Source organism: Urocitellus parryii, chromosome 1, assembly GCF_045843805.1.
Source record: "Urocitellus parryii isolate mUroPar1 chromosome 1, mUroPar1.hap1, whole genome shotgun sequence".
NCBI lineage: Eukaryota > Metazoa > Chordata > Mammalia > Rodentia > Sciuridae > Urocitellus > Urocitellus parryii.
In genome coordinates, this window is record NC_135531.1 from 191,336,898 (window position 1) to 191,360,562 (window position 23,665).

A 23,665-nucleotide genomic window follows, 5' to 3' on the forward strand; every position below is an offset into this window, starting at 1 on the left:
CATCTTGCACTGATGGAAGGCAGCCGGGGGAGGAGACGGGAGTTCATTTCAATCTACTTTCTGCTTCACTAAGACTGTAGCTACTGAAGGCAGGAGGCATCAATTAAGAACAGTGGTGGATGTGGGGACAGAGAAGCTGCAGGGTAGCACCTCAGGGCTCAGGAGCAAGCCTGCCAGTGGTCCAGAGACCCCAGGATTAGAAGAACTGCTCATGGGACTTCTAAAAGAACATCTTATATTCTTTTATCTTTTCATTTTTATTTTTAATCATTTTATATATTGATTGATTGAGATAGGATCTGACTATAGACCTAAGCTGGCCTTCTGGCCTTGAACTCCCTAGCTAAAGCCATCTAACTAGGACTACAAGCACATCATCATCGTGCTGGGATTTTTTTTTTTTTTTTTCATTTTACAATGTGATTTGCCCACACATATGGAGGCATCCTCCCCTTCCTCTTCCTCCTCCCCTCCCCCCATTCCCCCCACTCCTCCTCTTCCTCCTCCTCCTTTTTTTTTTTTTTAACAGTTTCATAATATTCCATCCTAGCACTTATATAGCCAGGATCCCACTGGGGAATGTTTAAATTATTCCCATTCTTCTGGACTACAGACAGTACTGCAGTAGATAACCTGCTGTAATCATTTTGTAGTCATTTTGAAGTTTTGAGTAGCATATAAAATAAATTCTTAGAAATGAAATTTATGTTTCAAAGGATATGGGTTCTTTAAATTTTAATAGATACCATTAAAGTATCTATTAAAAATTTATACACCCAGTGGCCATATATAAAAACGCCAGTTTCCTCACTGATACATACATAAATAAATATGTATTTGTGTGTGTGTGTGTGTATATATATATATATATATATATAATATATAAATATGTTTTTGTGTATATTTTGTAATATATATATGGTTCAGTGCCCCTGGTTTCAATCCCTGAGTTGCTTAGAGGCTTGCTAAGTTGCTGAGGCTGTCTTTGAACTCTCAATTCTCCTGTCTCAGCCTCCCAAGAAGCTGGGATGGGCCACTTACTCCTGGCTCTATCGTTTAATATTTAATTTACATTTAATCTTTGATGCATTTGGAATTTGTTCTTCTGTAAAGTATTATGTAAGGCTCAAATTTTTCTGAAATTGCTACATAACAATTGTAAAAGCTATGGTTGAATACATTTATTTATTTTTGCCCACTGATTTAAAATGAAACTATTATCAAATATTAGATCTGTTGGATTTTTAAACAGAAAAATGCGTAATCAACTTAACTTTCATTTATTTATGTTTAAAGTGGAGATTTCAATATTATTCCAACTATGTAAAATTCAGTTTTAGCCAGGCATGGTGGTGCATGCCTATAATCCCAGCGATTAGGGAGGCTGAGGCAGGAGGATCACAGGTTCAAGGTCATCTTAAGCATTTTAGCAAGGGCCTAAGCAATTTAGTGAGAACCTGTCTTAAAAAAACAAACAAACAAAAAAAACTTTAAAAATGTTGGGGATGTGGCTGAGTGGTTAAGCAACCCTAGGTCCAATCCCTGGTACAAAACAAAACAAAAATAATTTATTCTGGGGATAATTCCTGAAAAATCCAAACATCTGTCTTCATTTATTATTTAGCAGATAATACAGCAGATCCATACTTGCTCTGAAAAATTACATATGTGGCAACCCTATGATAAAGGTCACTTTATTATCCCCATTTCACAGATTAGGAAATTGAGCCAGAGAGAAATTATGACATTTGTTCAAGTTCACACAACTAGAAAGGGATTGAGTTCAAGCTACTGACTACTGTGATATAGGGCCTTTAAGAGTTTATGGTGGGGATGGGGTTGTAGCTCAGTGGTAGTGATTGTTTAGCAACTATGAGGCACTGGGTTCAATCCTCAGCACCACATAAAAATAAATGAATAAAATAAAGGTATTGTGTCCATCTACAACTAAAAAACATATTTTAAAAAGAGTTTATAGAAACATTAAGTGATATCCTGTTCCCTGCAGTTATTACTGGGTTCTGTGAAGTGAGAGGTAACAAAGTTACTTCTATTGTGGATTACTCTGAAGACAAATGAGTCCATCTATGTACATACAAAGCACCCAGTTAGTGCTAGCTATTAGTATTCATTTGAAGATTAGGGTCTTATTTGCCCACAGCCATATATTTCTATACCAAACACTGAGACCATTATTATTACTTTTTGTGGGGGATACTGGGAATTGAACCCAGGGGCACTTAACCACTGACCCACATCCCTAGCCCTCTTTACATTTTACTTAGAGACAGGACTCGCTAAGTTGCTTAGGGCTTTGCTAACTTGTTGAGGCTGGCTTTCAACTTGTGATCCTCCTGCCTCAGTCTCCACAGGCTCTGGGACTACAGGCATGTGTCACCCTGCCTAGGACCATCATGGTTTTCATGGAATCAATGGTCTCTGTGTTGCTAGATTAGGTATGAACTTCAAATTAACAGTCATATTCTCTGAATCTCATTTTCACCTGTAATATGGATCTAAAAGAATATTTTACCTGTAATATGGAGCTAAACTGTTGCTTTAATTTTCAGGGCAGAATTCAGTACTAGGGTGCTTGCCTAGCATGATGTATATGGCCCTGGATTTGATCCACAGTAAAACACACACACACACACACACACACACACACACACACACAAATAAAACATGGACAGAGTCAGCCTGGTACTTTCCTGTATCCTCTGCCTCTGCAAATCTACTAGCTGCTGGGCCTGGGTATGGCTTACTGGAAGAGCACTTTGCCTACCATACATGAGTTCCCAAGTTCAATCCCTGGCACTGCATACACACACAAAAAAACCCTACTGATTATTTTGTGTTGCTAGGCGTCTTCCTACTCAGTGGGTCACAGGGACACAGTTCTTTCTCTTCAATTTCAGCAGAACTGTTCTTTGTCTTCCCTCTCCCTTGCCTGAGGATTGAACCCAGGGGTACTTTACCTCTAGGCTATATGTTATTTTGAGACAGGGTCTCACTAAGTTGCCCAGGCTAGCTTCAAACTTGTGATCCTCCTGCCTCAGTTTCTAAGTTGCTGTGGATTACAGCTGTGCACCACCACACCTGGTTAGAACCTCTCTTCTTTCTATCCAGAATGAGCAGCTGAGAATTACATACATTTTATTCAGCTCAAACCTAATCCCTAAAACATTTTAGCACAGTCCTGTCAACTTCAACCCCATAGTTCTGGTTTCTGGCCTCCAGGATAGACTCCAAGAGGCAGCTCTAATTGACCTCTGTTTCCTTTCTGGAGAGAACATGTCTCCTCAATCTGTCAGAGCCCCTGCCTTTCAGGACACAATTGCTTTTCCCCTCCAGATCCATTTAAGTAATATTTCTGACTTTGAGGTTGGTCTCTGCTTGGCCCTCCTCTGCTACCAGGAACCTGGGACCTCCTTCCTGCCTCTCTCCAACATAATCAGCCCCAACTTCCATCTAAGAGTTTGGACTCATGGTGACACCAGTTTCCTGTGACACTGAAAAACCCCAAAGTTTCTCTGCCCTCCCTGGTTTCTGTTGGTTGTGCTATTTCTTGGGCAGAGATCTTAAAGCACTTAAGTCATTGCAGCAAGCTTTGTAGCCAAGGAAAGCAAATTTCATCCTCCTTTTAGCAACACCCAAAAAGCAAATGGCTTGTGTCGGGACCAAGGTGAACCTGGGAACCCAGAGCCAATTATGGTCTGACATTCATGAAGCACAGCATGAGGATCATGAACTGAGATCCTGATTTGTTGTTTCACTGACTTCTCATAATAACTATGTGAAGGGTGTGTACCTGCCCATCATAGAGGCCTCATTCTGTGCACAACATGGACGCAAGTCAGCTTTCCAACAGCCTGGTGAGAACAATGTACCAGCAGTGATGGTTAGGAGCCTGGATAAGCCTGATATCAGACACTGACTTGTCTAGGAAGATCACATTGGGAGGGAGGAGCACAGAGCAGAATCAGGATTTTGGAAGCACTATGCATAAATTTAGTCTTATCTTTTTGTCCACCTAGAGATCTGTCTGATTTGAAGTTCTGTCTTTCTGGATGGGGCACTGTTTGACATTCTGACTAGTGGTTCAGGTGTCTACCTGTCCAGCTGGAGATCTTTCTGGATCAGTGGAAGTACCTGGGCGTCGGATTGGCTGTTGTGTTTGTAACTGGAGGTCTGCATGTCTGTCCAACCAGAGATCTGTTTAAGGGTCAGCTTGATTCTTGTCAAGCTAAGAGTCAGTGTGACTGGGTTCCATTTTCCAGTGGGGTCTATCTTGGAGGCTCATCAGTATGTCTGGCTAGTGGCAGGTCCTTCTTGTTTGACAGGCTAGAGGTCTGTTTAGCTGACTACAAATGTGTCTGCTAAGCAGCAGTCTACATATGTCTAGTGATCTGGGTCAAGAGCTAGGGGTCAGTCTGGTGGGACATCTGACTGGCTGAGATCTGTCTAGATAAGGTCTGATTTCATGGAGGGGTCCATCTATCTGAATACCTGAAGATGTGTATCTACTCATTTGGGATCAACTGTCTGATCAGTTGGTGTTCATCTAGCTGGGATCTATCTAGCTGGGGGTCCATTTATCTCTGGCTAAGGGTAGTTTGTCACCTAACTTAAGGGTTCATTCATCAAATGGGAAATCCACTTATCTCATGGGCTGGGAATTCATCTATCTGATACCAGAGAGACTGTCTGCCATAAGCATCTGTTGGTTTGCAATGTCTACTCGGCTGGCAGATGGTCTGGATGGTGGAGATGGTGGAAGATCTACTCAAGCTGAGATATATCTCTGAGGGTCCATCTGTTTGGCCAATTGACTGCCTAATGTTTGTGAGTCAGCTTTTGTGTCATGTGACCAAAATACCCACCAGGAAACTTAGAGTAGAAAAAGTTTATTTACGGCTCATGTTTTCAGATGTCTCAGTTCACAGATGGCAGACTCCATTGCTCTGGGTCCAATGTGAGGCAACACATCATGGGGAAAGGGAGCAACAGGGGAAAGCTACTCAGCTCATGGCAGGGTCAGGAAGCAGAAAGAAGCAGAGAGAGGCAGGGCCACTGGCAGAACAACCCTTCCAGGGCACACCACCAATGACCCACCTCCTCCAGCCACAGCCCCATTTGTCTACAATTGCAATCTAGTCAGTCTATTCAATCTAGGATGGACTGATTAGATCACAGTTCTTACCATCTAATCAATTTACCTCTGAATATTCCTGCATTAACAGGAGCTTTTGAGGAACATATCATGTCCGAACATAACAAAGGTCCACCCAGTTGCCTGCCCAGCAGGAGCTACATCAATGTGTCTATTGAAACGGGGGTTCTGTGTTGGTGGGGACCTCCTGCCTGCTGGGGATCCATCTGTCTGGAGAGCTGCAAGTCTGGCAAGCTGACTGCGATATTTGTGCATTCGAGGATCTGTTTGTGTGGCTGGTGTTTATCTGACTGGAAATCTGTCCAGCTAGGAGGTTGGTCAGTCAGTTTGTCCACCTAGGGGTTGAGTTAGGGTCTGTCTAGCTGAGATGTCTGTGTATCTGACCAGGCTAGGAACCATTGGCTGTCTAGCTGGTGGAGGGGTCTGTCTTTTAGGGGCTCTGTCTGCTCAGTGGTCTCTTGAGACTCATCTCTCAGGCTGTTGGTTGGTCTCTCTCAGTAGGGTCCATTTGTCCATCAGTGGACTTATCCCACTGAAGGTCTGGCTGTTTTGGGGTCTGATTGGTGATCCATTTGTCTGGGGATCTTCTTGTCTGTCTGGGGTCAGTCTTCTTGGCTGTGGCTAGGCTTGGCTTGGACATGTCTGAATGGCTAGGGATCCATTCACATTTCTGGAGGTGGATCCATCTCTTTGAGTGAAGAAGGCTCAGATACTGAGGATGGGCCACCTATTATGCAGTGAGAGGGGAAGTCTCTGGCAGTCCATCTGTCCATTCTCGGCTTCATAACTGGGGGAAATGGGTGGTGGTGGTGCCCATTCCCAGTGTTCTTTTTAGGGTCTTCTCAGGGCAGCCTCACTAGGCATTAATTCCTACCTCTGTCACCCAGCCTCAAGTCTTGACTGCTGATCACTGGAGCAAAACCCTCATATTCCTACCCCAATACATTTTTATTTGGATCCAGACCCAGCATCCCATCCCCAACATATCCCACAGCAGAGTGGTGGCCAGCAGCAGTTCAAGCACACATGTAGAAACAGGTTGGTATGGATGCAGAGCTCACACCCGGGTCCACTCAGCAGGGGGGTCTCGGGGTCCTTTTGGTCTTCCAATGCGCAGATTGAAGCCTGAGACGGGAAGGGTGCCATAAGGTTTCACAGAGACTCTAAGGCCTGAAGAAGCAGGCAACTTGTGGAAGGTCCTCCGCAAGTTGGAGGTGTTGCGGTTTTCTGCAGCCACATCCACCGGACACTGATAGCCTGAGCCCCACACCCCATTCCTAAACCCCAAACTTCTGGGGGTTCATCCAAAGCTGCAGAGTCCCAGCAAACCAGGTTCTACCAAACTTACCTAGCCCACCAGTCTGAGCTCCCTCTGTCACGTCCTCATAGGCATCAGGCCCAGCAGGGCTTTGATTAGCAGGAACTGTGGGCAGGAAATCCCCCCACAGGTCAGCTCAAGAAGTCTCATAGTCCTCCACCTGGCATGGGGACATAGACTTCTAGGTCCCAGGAGGCAATCTGGTGTGTGGGGGGGTGCCTACCTGGAAAGGGTGTATGCCAAAGGTGTGGCCAGGTTGGGAGGGTGACATCCACCTTTGGGGGACTACTTAGCCAAACAAGATGACACAGCCTGAGGCTGTACTGGGACCCTACAGCGGCTAGCCCGCGGAAGCTTCCGGGATGGCACCAAGAACTAAAAGGGGCGTGGCCAGGGAAACCTTGACGCCAGCTTCGGGGGCGTGGCCACACTGGGTTACTTGGCCAGGGGATGGGGTCCTCCAGGGCCACCCCGTACTGCGGAGCCCAGAAGGATGGGGTCCCGAAAAGGGCAAGTAGGTTTGGACTCTTCCCAAACCCACTATGGTCTTGACTCACCGCGGCCAGGCAGCGAAGCCCGCATGTCCTCTGTCTGTGCCCCGGGACGCTGGGTGCGTGACTTCACCTGGCTGTAGAGTGGCTTCTCCTCGGTGCTGTGTTTTTGCGCCACTGGCCCGGCGCCCGCGGGGGCCCGGCGCTTGTGCACTACAGCATAGGTGTCGGCCATGGGGACAGTAGGGGCCCCGGGCACCGAGATGCTCCTGCAGAGCCGGAGGGTGCAGAGGAAGTGAAACGGCAGCTCGGAGGGAGGGCGGAGTGGTGTGCACGCTCAGCCCAAACCGCGGCTTCCTTCCCGCGGGAGAGAAGGGAAGGGGCGGGTTGGCTCCGAGGCTGAGGGAGGAGTCTTTCGTTCTGTTTGTGCGAGTCTCAGTCCCTAGCGCCCCGCCGGTAAGTGGGGTAAGTGAATCGGATTGGTATTGAAGGGTGATCATTTCCATGTAAATGTTTATTGAGTCAAAATACGAGATAGTGGCATTTGAGTAAAGCCGAAGGGAAAGCCCAGGGCGACTTTCGAGGGTGTGGGGTGAAGTTAGCTGCGGAGGTTTAACTGTGCGCACAGCACCCAACAAGAGACTCCAAGTGAATGGCATTCGGAAATACTTGCCAAATTAATTACTGATTTGGACGCAGAGACAACAGTACTGCTTGGATAAAGGGGTCTTCTCGGGGAGGGTTCCCAGAGTTCAGATCAAAGAAAGGGCCAGTAAATACTTGGTGAACTGAACAGCAAAAAGGGGCTGGTTTTTCAAGAGAGTAAAGGGCTGGCCTTAGAGCCTGAGAAATTGAAAGGGAAGAATAAAAGGATGGCACCAGTACCTGAGCACTCCGCTTGGTGGGCGGGGTAAGGCAAGAAGGGCTGGAGAAGTCCGGAGGGAGAGGGCATCATCATAGAGTGGGGCACAATTCTGGGGCGGAAACAGGAGAGGGGAGTCATGAAGCTTTGGAAGAAAATGGCCAGCATCCTAATGGAGGAGGATCACTATGGATTCTGGAGGGGGACAACCTCCTAAGGGAGCCTGACAGAGGCACATACAGCCATCTTAGACAGTGCCTGTTCTTAGAAGGAGTACAGGGGTTTGAGGGTGTTGAGGATGAGCAGGAAGAGATTGGGAATAGGTTCTGTACCTCCTTGAGGTTCTGGTAGTGGGGGCTGGTGGTCTGGAGTGCTGAGTAGAACATCTGAGCCACTGTGTGGTGCAGGAACCTGTACTGCTCCTGTTGAGGTGAGGGCCATCAACAAGGGAACACAAGGGGAGGGGAATGGAAACCCAGCCTGTGTCCTTGGGTGTAAAGAGACCGCAGCTCACACCTCTGTCTGGACGGCTGCTGGTCGCTGCTTCCTTATCTCGAGGACCAGGTTGAAGAGGCTGAAGTTAGGTGGAATCATCTAGGGCAGAGAGAGGAGTGTGGTATGAGCTGGGCCTTGTGGATGTGGAGCACACTGCACACACACAGATGGCCTACCATACCTGGGTCAGGAGCAACTGTCTGACGTAATCAACAATGCACAAGACTCCTGTCCGCCCGCAGCCAGCACTAACAGAAGGAGAATCCGAGCAAGTTCATCAGGACCAACCCAGGTATCTTTTAAAAGGAGCATTTGGGGTTGGGATGAAGGGAGACCCCTGCAGGACCTCTTGATTTACAGAATCCCCAGATTATGATTTCAGAGGAAAAACTTTTTAATCACATATATTTGCTGACCATTTAAGTTAGCAGGCAGTCTATCCTCAACAAATACTAACAGTTTCAGTCCATGCAGCATGAGCAAGTATGGCCCCAGGTTTTTCAAAACAGATGGAAAGCCAAACTTCCACACCCTACTCTCCCTGCCTCACCTCCCTCCATCACCAGATCCTCATAGAACCTTATAGAACCCATTTACTAAACCTGCAGTGGACACAGAGAGGCCCCGGACCACATCCTTGGAGGCGACGGGCTTCCTCCACCATGATAAGTATGTGGTCAGGATTGCTGGGGACCCCACGGTCTGGCCAGGACATATATTGCAGCTGGTGTACAGAACGGGATTCCTGAGGTAGGAATAGAAAATAGAAAAAGCATTTATTGGGCATCTACTACTTGCCAGGCCTGCTAGAATCATCTTCCATTTATATCCACCAGATAGGGCTGGGGCTATAGCTGGTGGGGATGTAGCATAGGCAAGACCCTGGTTCCATCCTCAGTACCACAAAGATTTAAAAAAACAAATCATACAATAATAACTGAGGAGTATACTATTGTGAGTGCCCATTTTACAGAGCAGGAAACGGTTCTCCCCATGCAAGAGCCCCTTCACCACCTCTTCCCCTTTCATACCTTCTGGAATGTGACTTGAAGGGTCCTAAGAATGATATCTGCTTTCAACTGTGTCTCCTTTGTCTGAGTATGTGGAGTAAGTGGGAAGAGGAAGAAAAAAGAAGAGGGAGAACAAATGTGCCCCCAAACACATTTATACAAAACATTTTTGATGAGATATTGAATTTAAAACATTTAAAAAACTAATTTAATCCAAACATCCTCCAAAGCTGTCATGAAGGAAACGTTTGAGAGAGGGGAGAATGAGGATTACACAAACCCAAACAAGCCCTGCTTTATAGAAAACAAGAGATTTTTTGGTTCTAAAGCAAAACAGTTTCATTATATTTGTTTATTAAGCACCATGTATTTATTAAACATATGTGACTTGAGAGATTGTCCTGAGTTTTTTTTAAATGGTAAAAAAAGGGGGGGGGGGCTGGAGATATAGCTCAGTTAGTAGAATGCTTGCCTCACATGCACATTGCTCTGGTTCAAACCCCAGCACCATAAAAAAAAAAAAAAGTTAAAAAAATAGATTTGAGGAACATGACTAGGCACATTTACATTACAAAGACAAATGATCTGAGCCAAAATAATGCTAGGGTTTGGAGTTGCAACTCAGTTTTAGAGTGCTTGCTTAGCATGCCCGAGGACCAGGATTCCATTCCCAGCACTGGGAAGAGAGAGAGAGAAAAAAAATGCTTGGGCAACACACATATATTGAGTTTTGATCATTTACATGCTGACACCAGAGCATTCTCTTGAGAATTGCAGAGTGTAAGGTGACTGTGGTAAAATGATTCATCCTTCTGCGCCCAGCCCAAATATTTACCACCTGTGTTTCTTTCTTGAAACCTCCCATAATACCCAAGGCCCGTAGAACCCTGTTCCCACTGCTGCCCCAGCTCACCAGGGTGATACAGAAAAACCCAATCTGCAATGGCTTGTGCTCCTGGGCCCAGTAACGCTCACACTTTTTCTGCAAAAGTAAGGGAGGAAGGACAGGAAGTGAGGAGGGGGAGTCAGCTTCAGAGTTCCAGCTGCCACTGAACACCTCAGGTGTTGCTGGTAGAAGTGCAGGCAGCTGCAGCTGAAATGGAGGCTAGCCACAGAGCCATCTCATTAAACATGTGCAGGCCCCACGGAGGTGAGTTGTTGGCCCTGCAGGAGAAAGGCAGTCCAGGATACCCTCCAACTACAAGAGGCTAAAAAGCTAGATGAAATGCATGAGCCATTGTTGTCCATAATTGGTTGCTATGTGTTGCAGGACTGTGGTCACTAAACAGACTGCCCGGAGGCATTACTAGTCAGAAGGACATGAAGAGCCCAGTGATTCCACTGAATTGAAAAGTCAGAGATCATGGCTGAGGTAGATCAAGGTAGAATTTTCAGAACAAAGTTCTGGAAAGAACCATGCAAACAAACAAAAGCAGAAAAAAACAAAAACAGAAACAAACCTGCTCCAGAAATATGTATAGTCCCCCCCACCTTCAGTCTTTGGCTGAATAAAGATCTGAGAATGTATAACCAAGCAAGAAAAACTTCTCATGAAAGAGTAAGCATCTGTAGGATGAATATTTCCTAGAGTTCACAATGGGACAGAAGTAATTTACATTCTCTTCAGCCAGAATAGAAAGACCTTCATTCAGTAGGGCTCCCAGAAGTAATCACACATTCAAAGCAGAGCCAAGTTAATTCTAGAATAAAGGTTACCCTAGACCTGCCCTAAAAGCTTAAAAACAAAACTCAGGGCTGGAGGTATAGATCAGTGGTAAAGTGCATGTTAGCATGTGTGAAGTTCTAGGTTTAATCTCCAGTATCCTCTAAAACTGAAAACCTTCGAATGAAAGAAAGTTAAGTTCTAAAAGAAACTTAACTGCTTTTCTGAAAAAGCAAAATCTTCTTTAAAGGAAGAAAACAGAATCCAACACTTACTTGTGTAAAACTCAATATCAAGCATCTGATAAAAATTTACTTGACATACAAAGAAACAGGAAAACGCACACTATAAAAATCAGGAGAAAAAAATCAGTCTAACAGAAAGAGGCCCAGAAATAACAGATGAGGAAAGAAGCAAAGACCTTAAAATAGCTCTTATAAATGTTATAAATATACTCAAAAGGTGAAATGGAAAGCAAACATGATGAAGAATGAAATGAAAAATACAAAAAAAAAAACCTAAATGGAACTTCTACAGAGGAAAAATAAAATATAAAAAATGCAGAATTTACTAGTAGCAGATTAGACAACAGAAGGAAAAGTTCAGTGAACATGGAAGTATAACAATAGTAACTATTTGAAATGAAAAAGAGATTGGAGAAAAGTAAATACAGAATGAGTTCCCTGTGGAAATACACCAAAAGGCCTAATATATGTATGCCTAGAATCCCAAAGGGAAGGAGAGAGGGGAGAACAGAAACTATATTTGAAGAAATAATAACTAAGATTTTTCCAAAATATTAGGAAATAATGAACTTACAGATCCAAGAAAGTCAGTAAACTACAAGGACAATACATAAAGCTGTACCAAGGAAGATTATGACTGAATTGCTGAAAAACAGTTATAAAGAGAAAATGTTAAAATCATCACATAAAAGTGCACTGATGAACAAAGATAAGAATGACAGCAGGAAGGAAGAGCATGAGAAGAAGATCACCATTAAACAGGGATGAGAGGTGGGAGGGAAGGAAGAGAGAAGGGAAATTGCATGGAAATGGAAGGAGACCCTCAGGGTTATGCAAAATTACATATAAGAGGAAGTGAGGGGAAAGGGAAAAAAAACAAGGGGGAGAAATGAATTACAGTAGATGGGGTAGAGAGAGAAGATGGGAGGGGAGGGGAGGGGAGGGCGGGTAGGAAAGGCAGCAGAATACAACAGACACTAGTATGGCAGTATGTAAAAACGTGGATGTGTAACCGATGTGATTCTGCAATCTGTATACAGGGTAAAAATGGGAGTTCATAACCCACTTAAATCAAACGAATGAAATATTATATGTCAAGAGCTTTGTAATGTTTTGAACAACCAATAATAAAAATTAAAAAAAAAAAAGAATGACGGCAAAATGTTTTCAAAAACTGAAAGCCAGAAGTCAAAGGTCTATCTAACATCCTAAAATGCTGGGGGGATAAAAAAAAAAAAAAAAAAAAAAAAGCAGGGGGAAAACCAAGGGCTGGAGTGTAGCTCAGTGGTAGAGTGCTTGCCTAGCATGTACAAGGTACTGGTCCCAGCACCACAATAAAATAAAACAATCAAAAACAAAAACAAACAACAACAAAAAAACCAATAAAACCCAAACACCTTTTCAGGCTAATAAAAGCTGAGAAAGTTTATTGTAAGTAGAACTGCACTATGAGAGAAAAATTGAAGTAAGCTCTTCATACAAAAGGAACCTGTTGCCAAAATGATATCTAAAATAATAAAGAGCAAAGAAAAAGGTAGATAAAAGACTAGATGTAAAAAGAAAATGTCATATGGCAAATTAATAAACTACAAAACCCACCCACGATCATCTGAATAGATGTGGTGGGGGGAGAATCTGACAAAACTCAGCACCCCTTCATGATAAGAACATGAAAGAAACTAGGAACAGAAAGGAAATTCCTCAATGTGATAAATAACTACAAAAAAATCCACAGATAACCTCATATTTAATGGTGGGAGACTAAAGCATAAGAAGAAGAAAAGTAGCACTCGCTACTTGTACTCAACTTTGTACTGGAAATTCTATACAGTACAATTAAGAAAAAGAGATGGTGCCTGGGTGGTAGGGGAGGGAGGAAGAAACAAACAAACAAAAAAGGATGAGTATTGTGATTCCACTTACATTATGCACCTAGAATAGGCAAGTTAAGAAGGACAGAAAAGGGGCTGGGGATGTGGCTCAAGCGGTAGCGCGCTCGCCTAGCATGCGTGTGGCCCAGGTTCGATCCTCAGCACCACATACAAACAAAGATGTTGTGTCCGCTGAAAACTAAAAAATAAATGTTAAAATTCTTTCTCTCCTCTCTCTCTCTCTCTCTCTCTCTCTCTCTCTAAAAAAAAAAAAATAGAAGAATAGGCTGGGCATGTAGCTCAGTTGGTAGAGTGTTTGCCTCATATGCACAAGACCCTGGGTTCAATCCCAAGTACCACCAATAAGTAAATAAAAGTTAGAGGAGACCAGGATCTGGGAGAAGGAGAGTGGAAAGTTGTTTAATAGATATAGAATTTATGTTTGGATACAGAATTTATGTTTGGGATGAAGAACAGGTTGTGGTACTGGATAGTGGTTGATGGTTGCCCAACAATGTGCATGTACTTACTGCAATTGAGTTGTACACTTTAAATGGTTAGGGGGCAAATTTTACATGTATTTTACCATGATGGGATACCATTACACAGTGGGATACCATTTCCTAGGATGGCTATAATAATAATAATAAAGGGCAAATGGTGGGCTGGGGATGTGGCTTCAAGCGGTAGCGCGCTTGCCTGGCATGCGTGCGACCCGGGTTCGATTCTCAGCACCACATACCAACAAAGATGTTGTGTCCGCCGAGAACTGAAAAATAAATATTAAAAAATTCTCTCTCTCTCTCTCTCTCTCTCTCTCTCTCTCTTTAAAAAAAAAAATAAAGGGCAAATGGTGAGGATGTGAAGAAATTAGAGACATAATACTTTGCTGGTGGGAAGGTAAATTGATGTAGTTATATTATAGGAAATGGTTTGTCACTTCCTCAAAATGTTAAAAATAGAGTTACCATATGACCTAGCAATTCTACCACTTGGTACATATTCAAGAGAGATGAAAATATATGTTTACACAAAGACTTGTATGTAAATGGTTCATGGTAGCATTATTCCTAATAGCCCAAAAGTAGAAATAAATGGCTTATTGGATAAGCAAAATGTGATAGATACAGTCAATAGGATATTATTCAGCAATAAAAGGAAGTATTGACACATGCTACAGTATGCATGAATATTAAAAACATGCTAAATGAAATACCAGTAACAAAAGACCACTGTTTGATTCCATTTATATGCAATATCAGAGAAGGCAAATCTATACCAGGCCAAAAGTAGATTAGGAGTTGCTTGGGGCTCTAGAGATTGTTAGGAAATGGGCAGTGACTGCTTGTGGGCTGATGAAAATGTTCTAAAATTTCTTATGGGAATGGTTGTGTAATCATCAGGAATACACTAAAAACAATCGTACATTTTAAGTGGGTGAATCATAACTAAATAAAGTGGTTTAAAAAGGTAATTGAAAACTAAAATAATAGCACATTGTGGAGTGTATTTCATGTTTAGTATTATCTAGTGTGTTAGAAGTTGTTAAGAACTGTGAAGGAAAATGGCACCTAGGACAATGGGAATGCTGGAGTCTGAAATGGTGTGACCGTACATGAGGGTCTCACTGAGGAAGTGAAGGCTTGAAGGAGTTGATGGGGAAGAAGGTTCCAGGCAGAGATAATATAATGGTCAAGGCACAAGCCTGAGGTACAGCTGAGCAATAGAGCCAGTGTGGTTTGAGGGGAGTGAATAAAGAGAAGTAAAAATAGAGATCAACAGCTCTACGAAGGAAATGGTCAGCATAAAGTGTCATTCTCTGTGAGGTGGTATGGGTGGGAAGCCCAGCAGGAGAGGGGTAAACAACACTGTGGGAAATGAGCCCCATGAACAGAAGGAAAAAAGATCAAGGCAAGATTAGAGAGAAGCAGTGGGTTCTCACTGAGTCCCAGTGACATCACTTCCACTGGGTTCTGGGTTAGGGAGGAGTTAGTAAGAGTCAATCACTCTGGGGACTGAGGACACCTACCCGCCCATTCTCTGTCTCTCGACATGCCATCAGGATCACCTAGACAAAAAGAGTAAACCGAGATGGAGGTGACTTGGGTTAGTGGAAACTCAGAACCTTGTTTTCCTCCCCCAAGCTGACCTTGATCTCAAACTCCCAGACCAGGCGCCAGAAGTCTAGCAGAGTGTGAGGCAGGGGTCCTTGCGTGGCGATGTAGGACAGGTTTCCATCTGCGCCCTGGGAAAGGCCCATTCCCCGTTGAGATTCCACTGCCAACCTCCACCAACCCCAATCTGCCCCCTTTTCTGACCACCATCCTGACCTGGATGAAATTGCCATTGATGTAGTCGCCGTGCCCTTCCTCCTGGAGCAGGGAGAGGATCACGCGCGTCTGATCATCTGCCAGTGGGGGAGGCGAGAAACGTGGAATTGAAGGCGACAAGTGTGTCTAGGCTCAGACAGCCCCTTGGATGAAACCCGCATGCCCCTCCCCACAACGCCGCAGACTCTCAAGGGTCTGCCCCAGGTACCCCTCGTGTGTTGTTTGCTGCAATGCAGCCACCTGAAAATTCTGGGAGGCAGTCTCCGGGGGCCAAGTAGATAAGCGGGGAGCACATTAAGGGCCCACCGTGGCCTGAGGGTGTGTGTGGAGCCACGGACTGCTCATAGAAGCCCTCCTACTTACATGGCACCACATCTTTGTAGCGGTTCTTCTGTATATTCTCTGGCCGACTGCCAACCTCGGTGGAGCGCACCCCATCAGCCTTCCAGGCAGCTGAGCGGACTAGGATGTCCTGGTGGGAGGCACAGTGAGGCAACAGGGAATGCAGGAAATGGAAAAGAGGAGCCAGGTCAGAGTCCTGGGACAAGAAGACACTTGGAATTCAAGGCAATGGTCTGGGGTGGTGGTGGTGGTGAGGGGGTGGAGGAAGGGTAGTGAGTGCAGACTCCAAGAGGCATAAGCCTAATAATAACAACAGTACAATAATAACAGCGACCAGAACCCTTCTTTGTGCTAAGCTCTGCTCAGGTCATTTAATCATCACAAGGTCCCTTTGAAGTGGGTGCTGTTATTGCATCCTCACTGTGCAGATAAGAAAGTTAATTCACACATGCCTGAGGGACTTGCCAAAGGTCCCACCCAGGAGGCTTTGGCAAAGAACCCAGATTTAGCCCCTGCACACTCAAATCAGTATTTTTATCATGTACTCCCCCCCCCCCATTTCTGTACTGGGGATTGCACCCAGGGGCACTCTACCACTGAGCTACATCCCCAATCCTTTTTATTATTATTTTTTAAATTTTGAGACAGGGTCTCCCTAAGTTACCCAGGCTGGCCTCAAACTTGCAATCCTTTTGCATCAGCCTCTGGAGTCAAAAGGATTACATGTGTGAGCCACTGCACCTGGGTAGTCTGCCTTATGCTGTATTGTAAGCAATAATAATTGGAATGAAATATGTATTATTTAATATAATAAAATAATTTACAATATATGTGAATTGTAATGTACACTATTTATGTAATAAGACCCCATAGGTAACTTCTTATTGGTAGATTATCAGGTTATTCCTAACCATAATGATAACAAATAATACCTTCCAAGCCACCATCACAAGTGGTCACCTTTCCAAATGCTTTACTTATGCTCATCAGTAATTTAAGCCCTGATGGTCACCATTCTGTAGTGGGCACTGCTAATAGGAATTTCTACTACACAGATGAGAAACCAAGGCCTGGGAGTGCAGAAGTCAGGATTGTGACAAGGATACCCTCACCACCCAGCGTTTCACTTTGGGGCCCTCGGCAAAGCTCGCTTCATTGACTCTGTAGTGGTTATATACCACATGGATATTATATGTTTACGTATATTTTTATATTTATAAATTATATATTTTACATTTACTCTATTTCTTATATACTACAGAATTTTTACATGTGTAAGTTATTTAGATTTATTTATATTTTATACTTACGTTCACTCCTTATTTTATATTTACTCACAAATTCATTGAATAACTTTGGTGTTTATTAGATTTATATTTGTTGTATTGTTTTTTGAAGTTATGTGATGTTTGTTGTGTAAATCACCTTTTAAAACTCACATTTATTTTTATACATTTATATATTACATATTTCTAAATTTGATACATACCATCATATATCAGGTTTGAGTATTTGTACAGTAAGTATGTTTCTATGTTTGGTATGTAAGTTACATTTTAAATATTTTATTGCCTGTAGTATGCTCATGCCTAGGGTGCTTCTTACTCTAGCGTTAAGCTTTGATTGTATTACCCTTATTGAAATATTTAGAATCTTTTAAGTCGTGACACAGGCACCTAGGAAGTGGGCCCCAAAGATATGCTAGGCACTTTTACCTACACTTTTTAATTCTCAGTTTGGTCATTAACGTCCCCACTTCAACAAGGAGGCTGAGACCAGAGGGATCCGAAAAGCCCTGGCTATCGGTGTCCTTCACCCACGTCCTTCATCCACTCCGCATTAGAGCCTCCCTGTTCCTCTTCCTCCTCGGAATCACAGGGTGACCCAGGTCGTCAGGTGTAGCCTGGGTGTGGGACTTCCAGCGCAGGTGTGCCATCGCCCTCTTCTACTGCACCTGCGTGGCCTGCCCTGCCCAACAGGGGCATTGTTCCCCAAGTGCGACCAGGACACTGGGTCCCGAGTGTGTATGAACCCTCCAAGCGGGCCGTGGACTTTGCTCTCTGGGGACCTGTAGGCAGGCCGAAGACAGCGCGAGAGAGCTAGAGGTGTGAGGGAGAGGAAAACAAGAGACCTCAAGGCAGGGAGACAACCCAGGACAGCCAGAGCCTACAAAGTGCACAGGACAGACGTGGGGACCGTCCAGGGTAAGGAGCCGAAACGCGCCTCCCAGTTGTACACATTCACCCACTCACACTGAACTCCGCGGCCAGAACCTCCCCCTTCAGGCCGCTCTGTTCCTCCAGCTGCTCCAGGAAGCTCCGCGCCGCGTCCAAATTGTGGCTCATGGCACCGTCGGCCCGAAAGGTCCCGTCCAGTAGTTGCGCTCAGCGCTACCAGCGAGTGTAGACACTGAGGGAGGCGGAGGAAGGCTGCCGAGGCTCCGCCTTCGTTGTAACCAACCATTGGAAGACGGGCGACAGCTGGCAAGGCGCACCCTGGAGCCAATGGCATTCGAAACTCGCCCTGCCCCGCCCACAGCACCTGAGCTGCTCTGGCTGCTGGAGCCTTAGGTCCTTGAGCGTTGGATTGGTGAGTACAGCTCTAGCGCTTCTCTCCGTTTTTTTTTTTTTTTTTCTTTTTTGATTGCTGCTTCTGCTGGTTTAGTCGGTACTATCCTATTGTCACTTCCTCTCCCCCTTGAATTACGGATCTTCGCCCCTCCTCTGTGACTAGTCAGGTTCTGAGCGGATGAAACCAGGTCTCGGACCAGGTCTCCTGGGAGTCAGGCTGCATTGAGGACCAAAACAGGGTAGTGAAGCAGCCATCAGTAGAGATGGTCGCCGAGATCACGCTACTTCTCCCCACCCCGGGGAACTTTAGCACGGGATGTCCCGCTCAGTATGCTCCATTTGGGTCCAAAGAAGGTCCGGGTGGGGAGACCGCGAGGAGGAATGATTATCAGGCCAATGGTACTTTGGAAAAAGCGAGTGGAGATGGAAGTTTCTATATCTGTATTTCCTCAGGTTTTTCCTATTCCGAGACCGGCTGGGAAGGGCTGGAGGACAGAAGGATCCAGTTTTAACTTGAGAATCTTGATCCTCACAAACCTGCCAGGGAAACAGAATTGAGGCACTGGAAATGCGTTCTAGAGGATAGGAGTTCTCAACCCCTTTAAAGGAGCTGCTTTTTCTGTTGCCACATCAGAAAATGTACAGGATGTATAATCACTGGAAGGTCAGGAGGATGGAGAAATAGCTGCTGTCCCTGCTTCCTAGGTCTTGGAGGGGAGGAAGGAGAGAGTGGTTGGGTGCCAAGGAGCCTGACAAGAACAGGCTTGGGTAGAAGGCTTGGGTAGATCTGTCGCTGGGGTTATGGAAGAATTTCAAGGGGAGTCATTGGAGCGGGCATCATCAGTGGAGGTCAGTTTGAGGTGGTTGAGGTGTCAAAGTGTCACTGGGACAGGACAAGACACTGAAAGGTCAACAAGATCATTATTAACAGGTTGTCAATTCAATTCATTACAAATCATGGTTGTCAGGGATGAACAAATATTTTAATTGGTGTAGTATAATTATGCATAATAATAGGACTCATTGTGCCATATTCCTATATGCACACAATTTGATCATTCTCATTCCCCAGTACCTTCCCTTTCCCTCCTTTCCTTAGGGATTAGAAAACTTTCAAAAGGCCAGATAGGAAGTGGCTTTGCTTTCTCTGTTCTCTTGTCCCAGCTGCTTCCCTCTGCTATGAAAACAGATATTTAAATTTAAAATTTTTTTTTGTGTGTGTGGTCTGCAGACTAGTTTGCTGGCTGTGGCTTAAGTGAGAGATCAAAGTGAGTCTTCAAACAAGTGGAGTTGTTCTGCTTATTGTGGGGTCACTGGGAGTCCCCTCCAGTTAGTGTTTAATATTTAGCAATTCCATCTTTTTTGAGTGTTCTAATGAAGCCATAGGGTGTTAATTATAATCACTGGAAGGTCAGTGGTTTTGGGGGGGCAAGAAAGTGCCTAGCAATGAAAGTAATTGAGGGACTATTGGGATTTGGAATATTATTTTTAATTACTGAGGATTTAGAAATTAGACAAGTGATGAATAGTTCCTGCTCAGTATTTGTTTAAAAAAATTTTTTTTAGTTGTAGGTGGACACAATGCCTCTATTTATTTATTTTTATGTGCTGCTGAGAATCAAACCCAGTGATTTGATTGGTGAGTGCTCTACCGTCTAGCCACAACCCCAGCCCCTCCTGCTCAGTATTAGTGAATGCCAGTGGAATCATTTGTTTCGTGGATGGGCATTGGTTGCTGGTCTCAGTGGGGTGGCACACAATATTGTGAACTTGTAGAAAAAGATTTTCTGGGGGAGTCATGGAGGTGTGAGTTATTTTATGGGCAAGTAATTGAGGTATCATGAAAGGTCTCTGTGGACTATTGTGATATAGATCAGTGGTCACTGAAGACTGGGTGGTGCCTGGAAGGAGTGGTAACAGTGAAGGGTCACTGGCATATCTTTGGTGGTAAGCAAGGGACAGGAAGACTGACCTAGTGATTGCTGGCTAGTTAGGGATTTTCTGTTCAAATAGGGCTAAGTCTGTTTGCCTGACTGGGAAGACTTGGCAGGATCTGTCTGTCTAGAAAATTGGATCCTGCTGAGGGTATCATTTTCAGGCCAATGTCTCTCTTACTGGGGAGAGTAAGCCTTTCTGTCCAGCTGAAGGCCTACTGGGTGGGTCAGCTTTCCACTGAGATAACATCTTTGTCCATTTAAGGGGAGGGGTTCTGTTTTCTGCTTGACTGAGGTCCACCTTTCAATAAACTGGGGAGACATGGTCCATATTTCTTTCTGGCCACAGGTCTATCTGGATGTCGGGTTGATTTTTTTTTTCTCCCACCCACCCAGGAATCTCCCCATTTGTCTGGCTATCTGTTCAGCTGGGAGTCTGTTTTCCCTGGGATTTTGCCTGTTCACCCAAAAGTCTTGCCTGGTTGGTTGGCTTTCTATTGAGAGAGCTTTTTGCCTATCTGGCTGAGGATCTGAGGGACTAGCCAAAAACTGCCTTGTGGCCTGTGAACATTTACTTGTGGTATCAGCTGGGTTGGGTGTCTGTCCTTTCTGGTCAGAAGTCCACCTTCACTTCACGACCTCTCTTGTTCGGTCTGTTTGCCCTCTTGATGCTTAACTGTCCCTCCATGCCTTCCCAGCATCCCAGTGTTCCTGGTCTGCTCTCTGTTCAGCTCAGGATGGGTATGGGAGATGGTAAGATCCCACAGACTTTCCCCAGTAGCCTTGGCCAACCCCATGACTCCTTTCTCCCAGAGTAGTACAGTTTCTTGCTATCAAATTTGCTGCTGCAGATGGTCCTCCTGTTTCCTGATACCAGCAGTGAGAGCTGTTATCACTCTTGAGCTCAGAGTGCTTGCTGCATAGGCCATTCAACAAGCTTAAGACTGGATGCTGGTCAGTGCTCAGCTATACCTGCACAATGCTATCAGAAGCCCAACCTGCACTGAAGTTGTAAAGGTAATGAAAAACTATGGTAGAGAAACCTGGCAGGTACATCTTAACTCAGGAAGCTTGTGAGGAGATTTGAGATGACTGACGTTCATCATTCATCTCAAAGGGGACATCCCATGCTAAAACCTAGATGGTTTTTCTCTAGGTTCCTCGTTTGTTAGATCAGAAAAATAAAAGGGGATGGGGCAAAGACAAGTAAAAAAAGTTCCCATTGCTGTACTTTGTTAAAAACCTCAGGTGGTTAAAGAAGAAATTATGGCATTTGCAGGTAATTGGATGGAGCTGGAGAATATCATGCTAAGCAAGATAAACCAAAACCAAAAAACCAAAGGTGAAATGTCTTCTCTAATAAGTGGATGTTGACCCATAATAGGGGTTGAGTAGGGAAGAATGGAGGAACTTTGGATTGGGAAGGGAGAGGGGAAGGAATATGGGGGTGGGAAGGGCGCTGGAATGAGATGGACATTATTACCCTCTATGCATGTATGACTACATTACCGGTGTGACTTGGCACCATGTACAGCCAGAGAATGAGAAGTTGTGCTTTATTTGTGAACAATGTGTCAAAATTCATTCTACTGTCATATATCACTAATTAGAACAAATTTAAAACAAACCAAAAAACCTCAGGCTGGGTGAACTGTCCCACTGGCCCATCTATAAGTCTAGCATTTGGCAAATGGGAGAACCATCCTCCTTTCCAGTTACAAGCAGGAGTATCTGCATACAGTAATGCCAGGGAGATTAGTCTCTTTTGTAGTTTTTGCTGGGCTCCTTCAAATCTCCTCAGAGGTTCCAGTTTTCAGTATTCTGAATCCCTCCTGGGTACTCCCTGGGTCAGGTATCAGCAGTTCCTGGTTGTGGGAACACAGTCCAAGGAGAAAGCCATCCTACCCTTTTGGCCCCACTGCCCAAACTCCCAACTTTCAGCCGTTTGTGAAGGAAGGGGTTCCACTTTTAGGACCTGCCCTGCACTTCTGCTTCAGGAAATGGGGGAAAATCCTTGGGAATTGCACGGCATGTCTTCTCCCCATATTAAAAAAATGAAATCCTAAAACTGCATTATTATCAACTTTTCCCCAGGCTGGTCACCTCTCTAGGGCAGAGCCTGGACATCTGCATTAGCCAGAGTAGGCCCCATATATTTCTCTTAGAGGAAATACATTCAGGCAAACAAGTGCTACTACATTATCGCTGGAAGCACCCCCAGGGCCTCTAATCTATGCAGTTGGCCAGGTACCTGTGACCTTGGCCTGCCCCGAAAAGAAGAGTGTTAAGTGCATTTAGGTGGAAGCCCACTAAACTGGCTGCAGTGAACACCTTACCCCCTATCCTATGTTCTTTCCTAAGATACATACTAGAAGGAAATTTTCTGATCTAAGAACATGCCCTTAAGACTTTTGATATTTGGTTTCAGAAGTCTGTAATCTGAGACTGCTTTGATGTATCAGAGATGAAAAGGCTGGAACATGGTTGGTAAAGGTATGGGATATTGAAGTTGTAATAAGAACTGAAGAGGAAGATCTTGTATTAGCTCTAAAAACACCTCTACACATTATCTCTTTGATTCATTACAGAGTGCTAATAATTGGCACAAGGGATTCACTCCAACAGCTGCTCAGTGAGCATCATGGTTTGTAGCACCAAAAGGAAAACTTTGGAGATACCCAACAGGGCTACAGTTGTAGAAATTAGGGTATACCAAGAGTAGGATACAATGCTTTTTAAAAATATACATGTTGAACATTTTTAGTATACAAGTTGGTTTGGAAATAAGTACATACTTGTAAAATCATTATTACAATCAATGCTGTAAAGAGATCCTCCTGTTTAGCCTCCAAAGTAGCTGGAACTATAGGTGCACATCCCCTTGTCCAGCTGTAAGCAACATGATATAATATTTGACCTTCTGTGTTTGGCCTTATTTGACTTGGTATGATGCTCTTGAAGTTCATGTGTGGTATGTGTATTCCATATCTTCCTTTTCATTTGGCCATTAATGACCTCATTTCTGTATCTTGGCTATTATGAACAATGCTGCAATGAACATGAGATAACCTCTTCCAGATACAGATTTCATTTCTTTTGGATGTGTACCCAGAAGTGGGATTGCCAGGTGGAATGGTAATTCTTTTTTTTAAAAGAGAGAGAATTTTTTAATATTTATTTTTTAGTTTTCGGCAGACAAAACATCTTTATTTGTATGTGGTGCTAAGGATCGAACCCAGCGCCACACGCATGCCAGGCAAGCGGGCTACCGCTTGAGCCACATCCCCAGCCCTGGAATGGTAATTCTAGTTTTAATATTTTAAGGAACCACCATCCTGATTTCCATAAAGGCTGTTCCAGT

At 44.4% G+C, this 23,665-nt stretch overlaps 1 protein-coding gene across 3 annotated transcripts; it reads right to left on the minus strand.

Moving 5' to 3' along the window:
• Positions 1-4,920: 4,920 nt before the first annotated feature.
• Positions 4,921-18,145, minus strand: Ptpn18 (protein tyrosine phosphatase non-receptor type 18). 3 transcript variants are annotated; one of them, XM_026388989.2, is made up of 15 exons: positions 18,053-18,145; positions 15,822-15,930; positions 15,459-15,535; positions 15,278-15,373; positions 15,158-15,196; positions 10,263-10,331; positions 9,371-9,433; positions 8,942-9,084; positions 8,521-8,587; positions 8,361-8,438; positions 8,177-8,266; positions 7,868-7,956; positions 7,049-7,251; positions 6,522-6,596; positions 4,921-6,298 (listed from the first exon to the last, which is right to left on the minus strand). In XM_026388989.2, the coding sequence occupies exons 1-15, from the start codon at positions 18,143-18,145 to the stop codon at positions 6,231-6,233; spliced, it is 1,359 nt and encodes a 452-aa protein (XP_026244774.2). In that variant the 3' UTR covers positions 4,921-6,230. The 3 variants fall into 3 exon arrangements, with proteins under 3 accessions (XP_026244774.2, XP_077654423.1, XP_026244784.2); XM_077798297.1 differs by lacking the exons at positions 15,278-15,373; positions 15,459-15,535; positions 15,822-15,930; XM_026388999.2 differs by lacking the exons at positions 15,158-15,196; positions 15,278-15,373; positions 15,459-15,535; positions 15,822-15,930.
• Between the last annotated feature and the right edge of the window lie 5,520 nt (positions 18,146-23,665).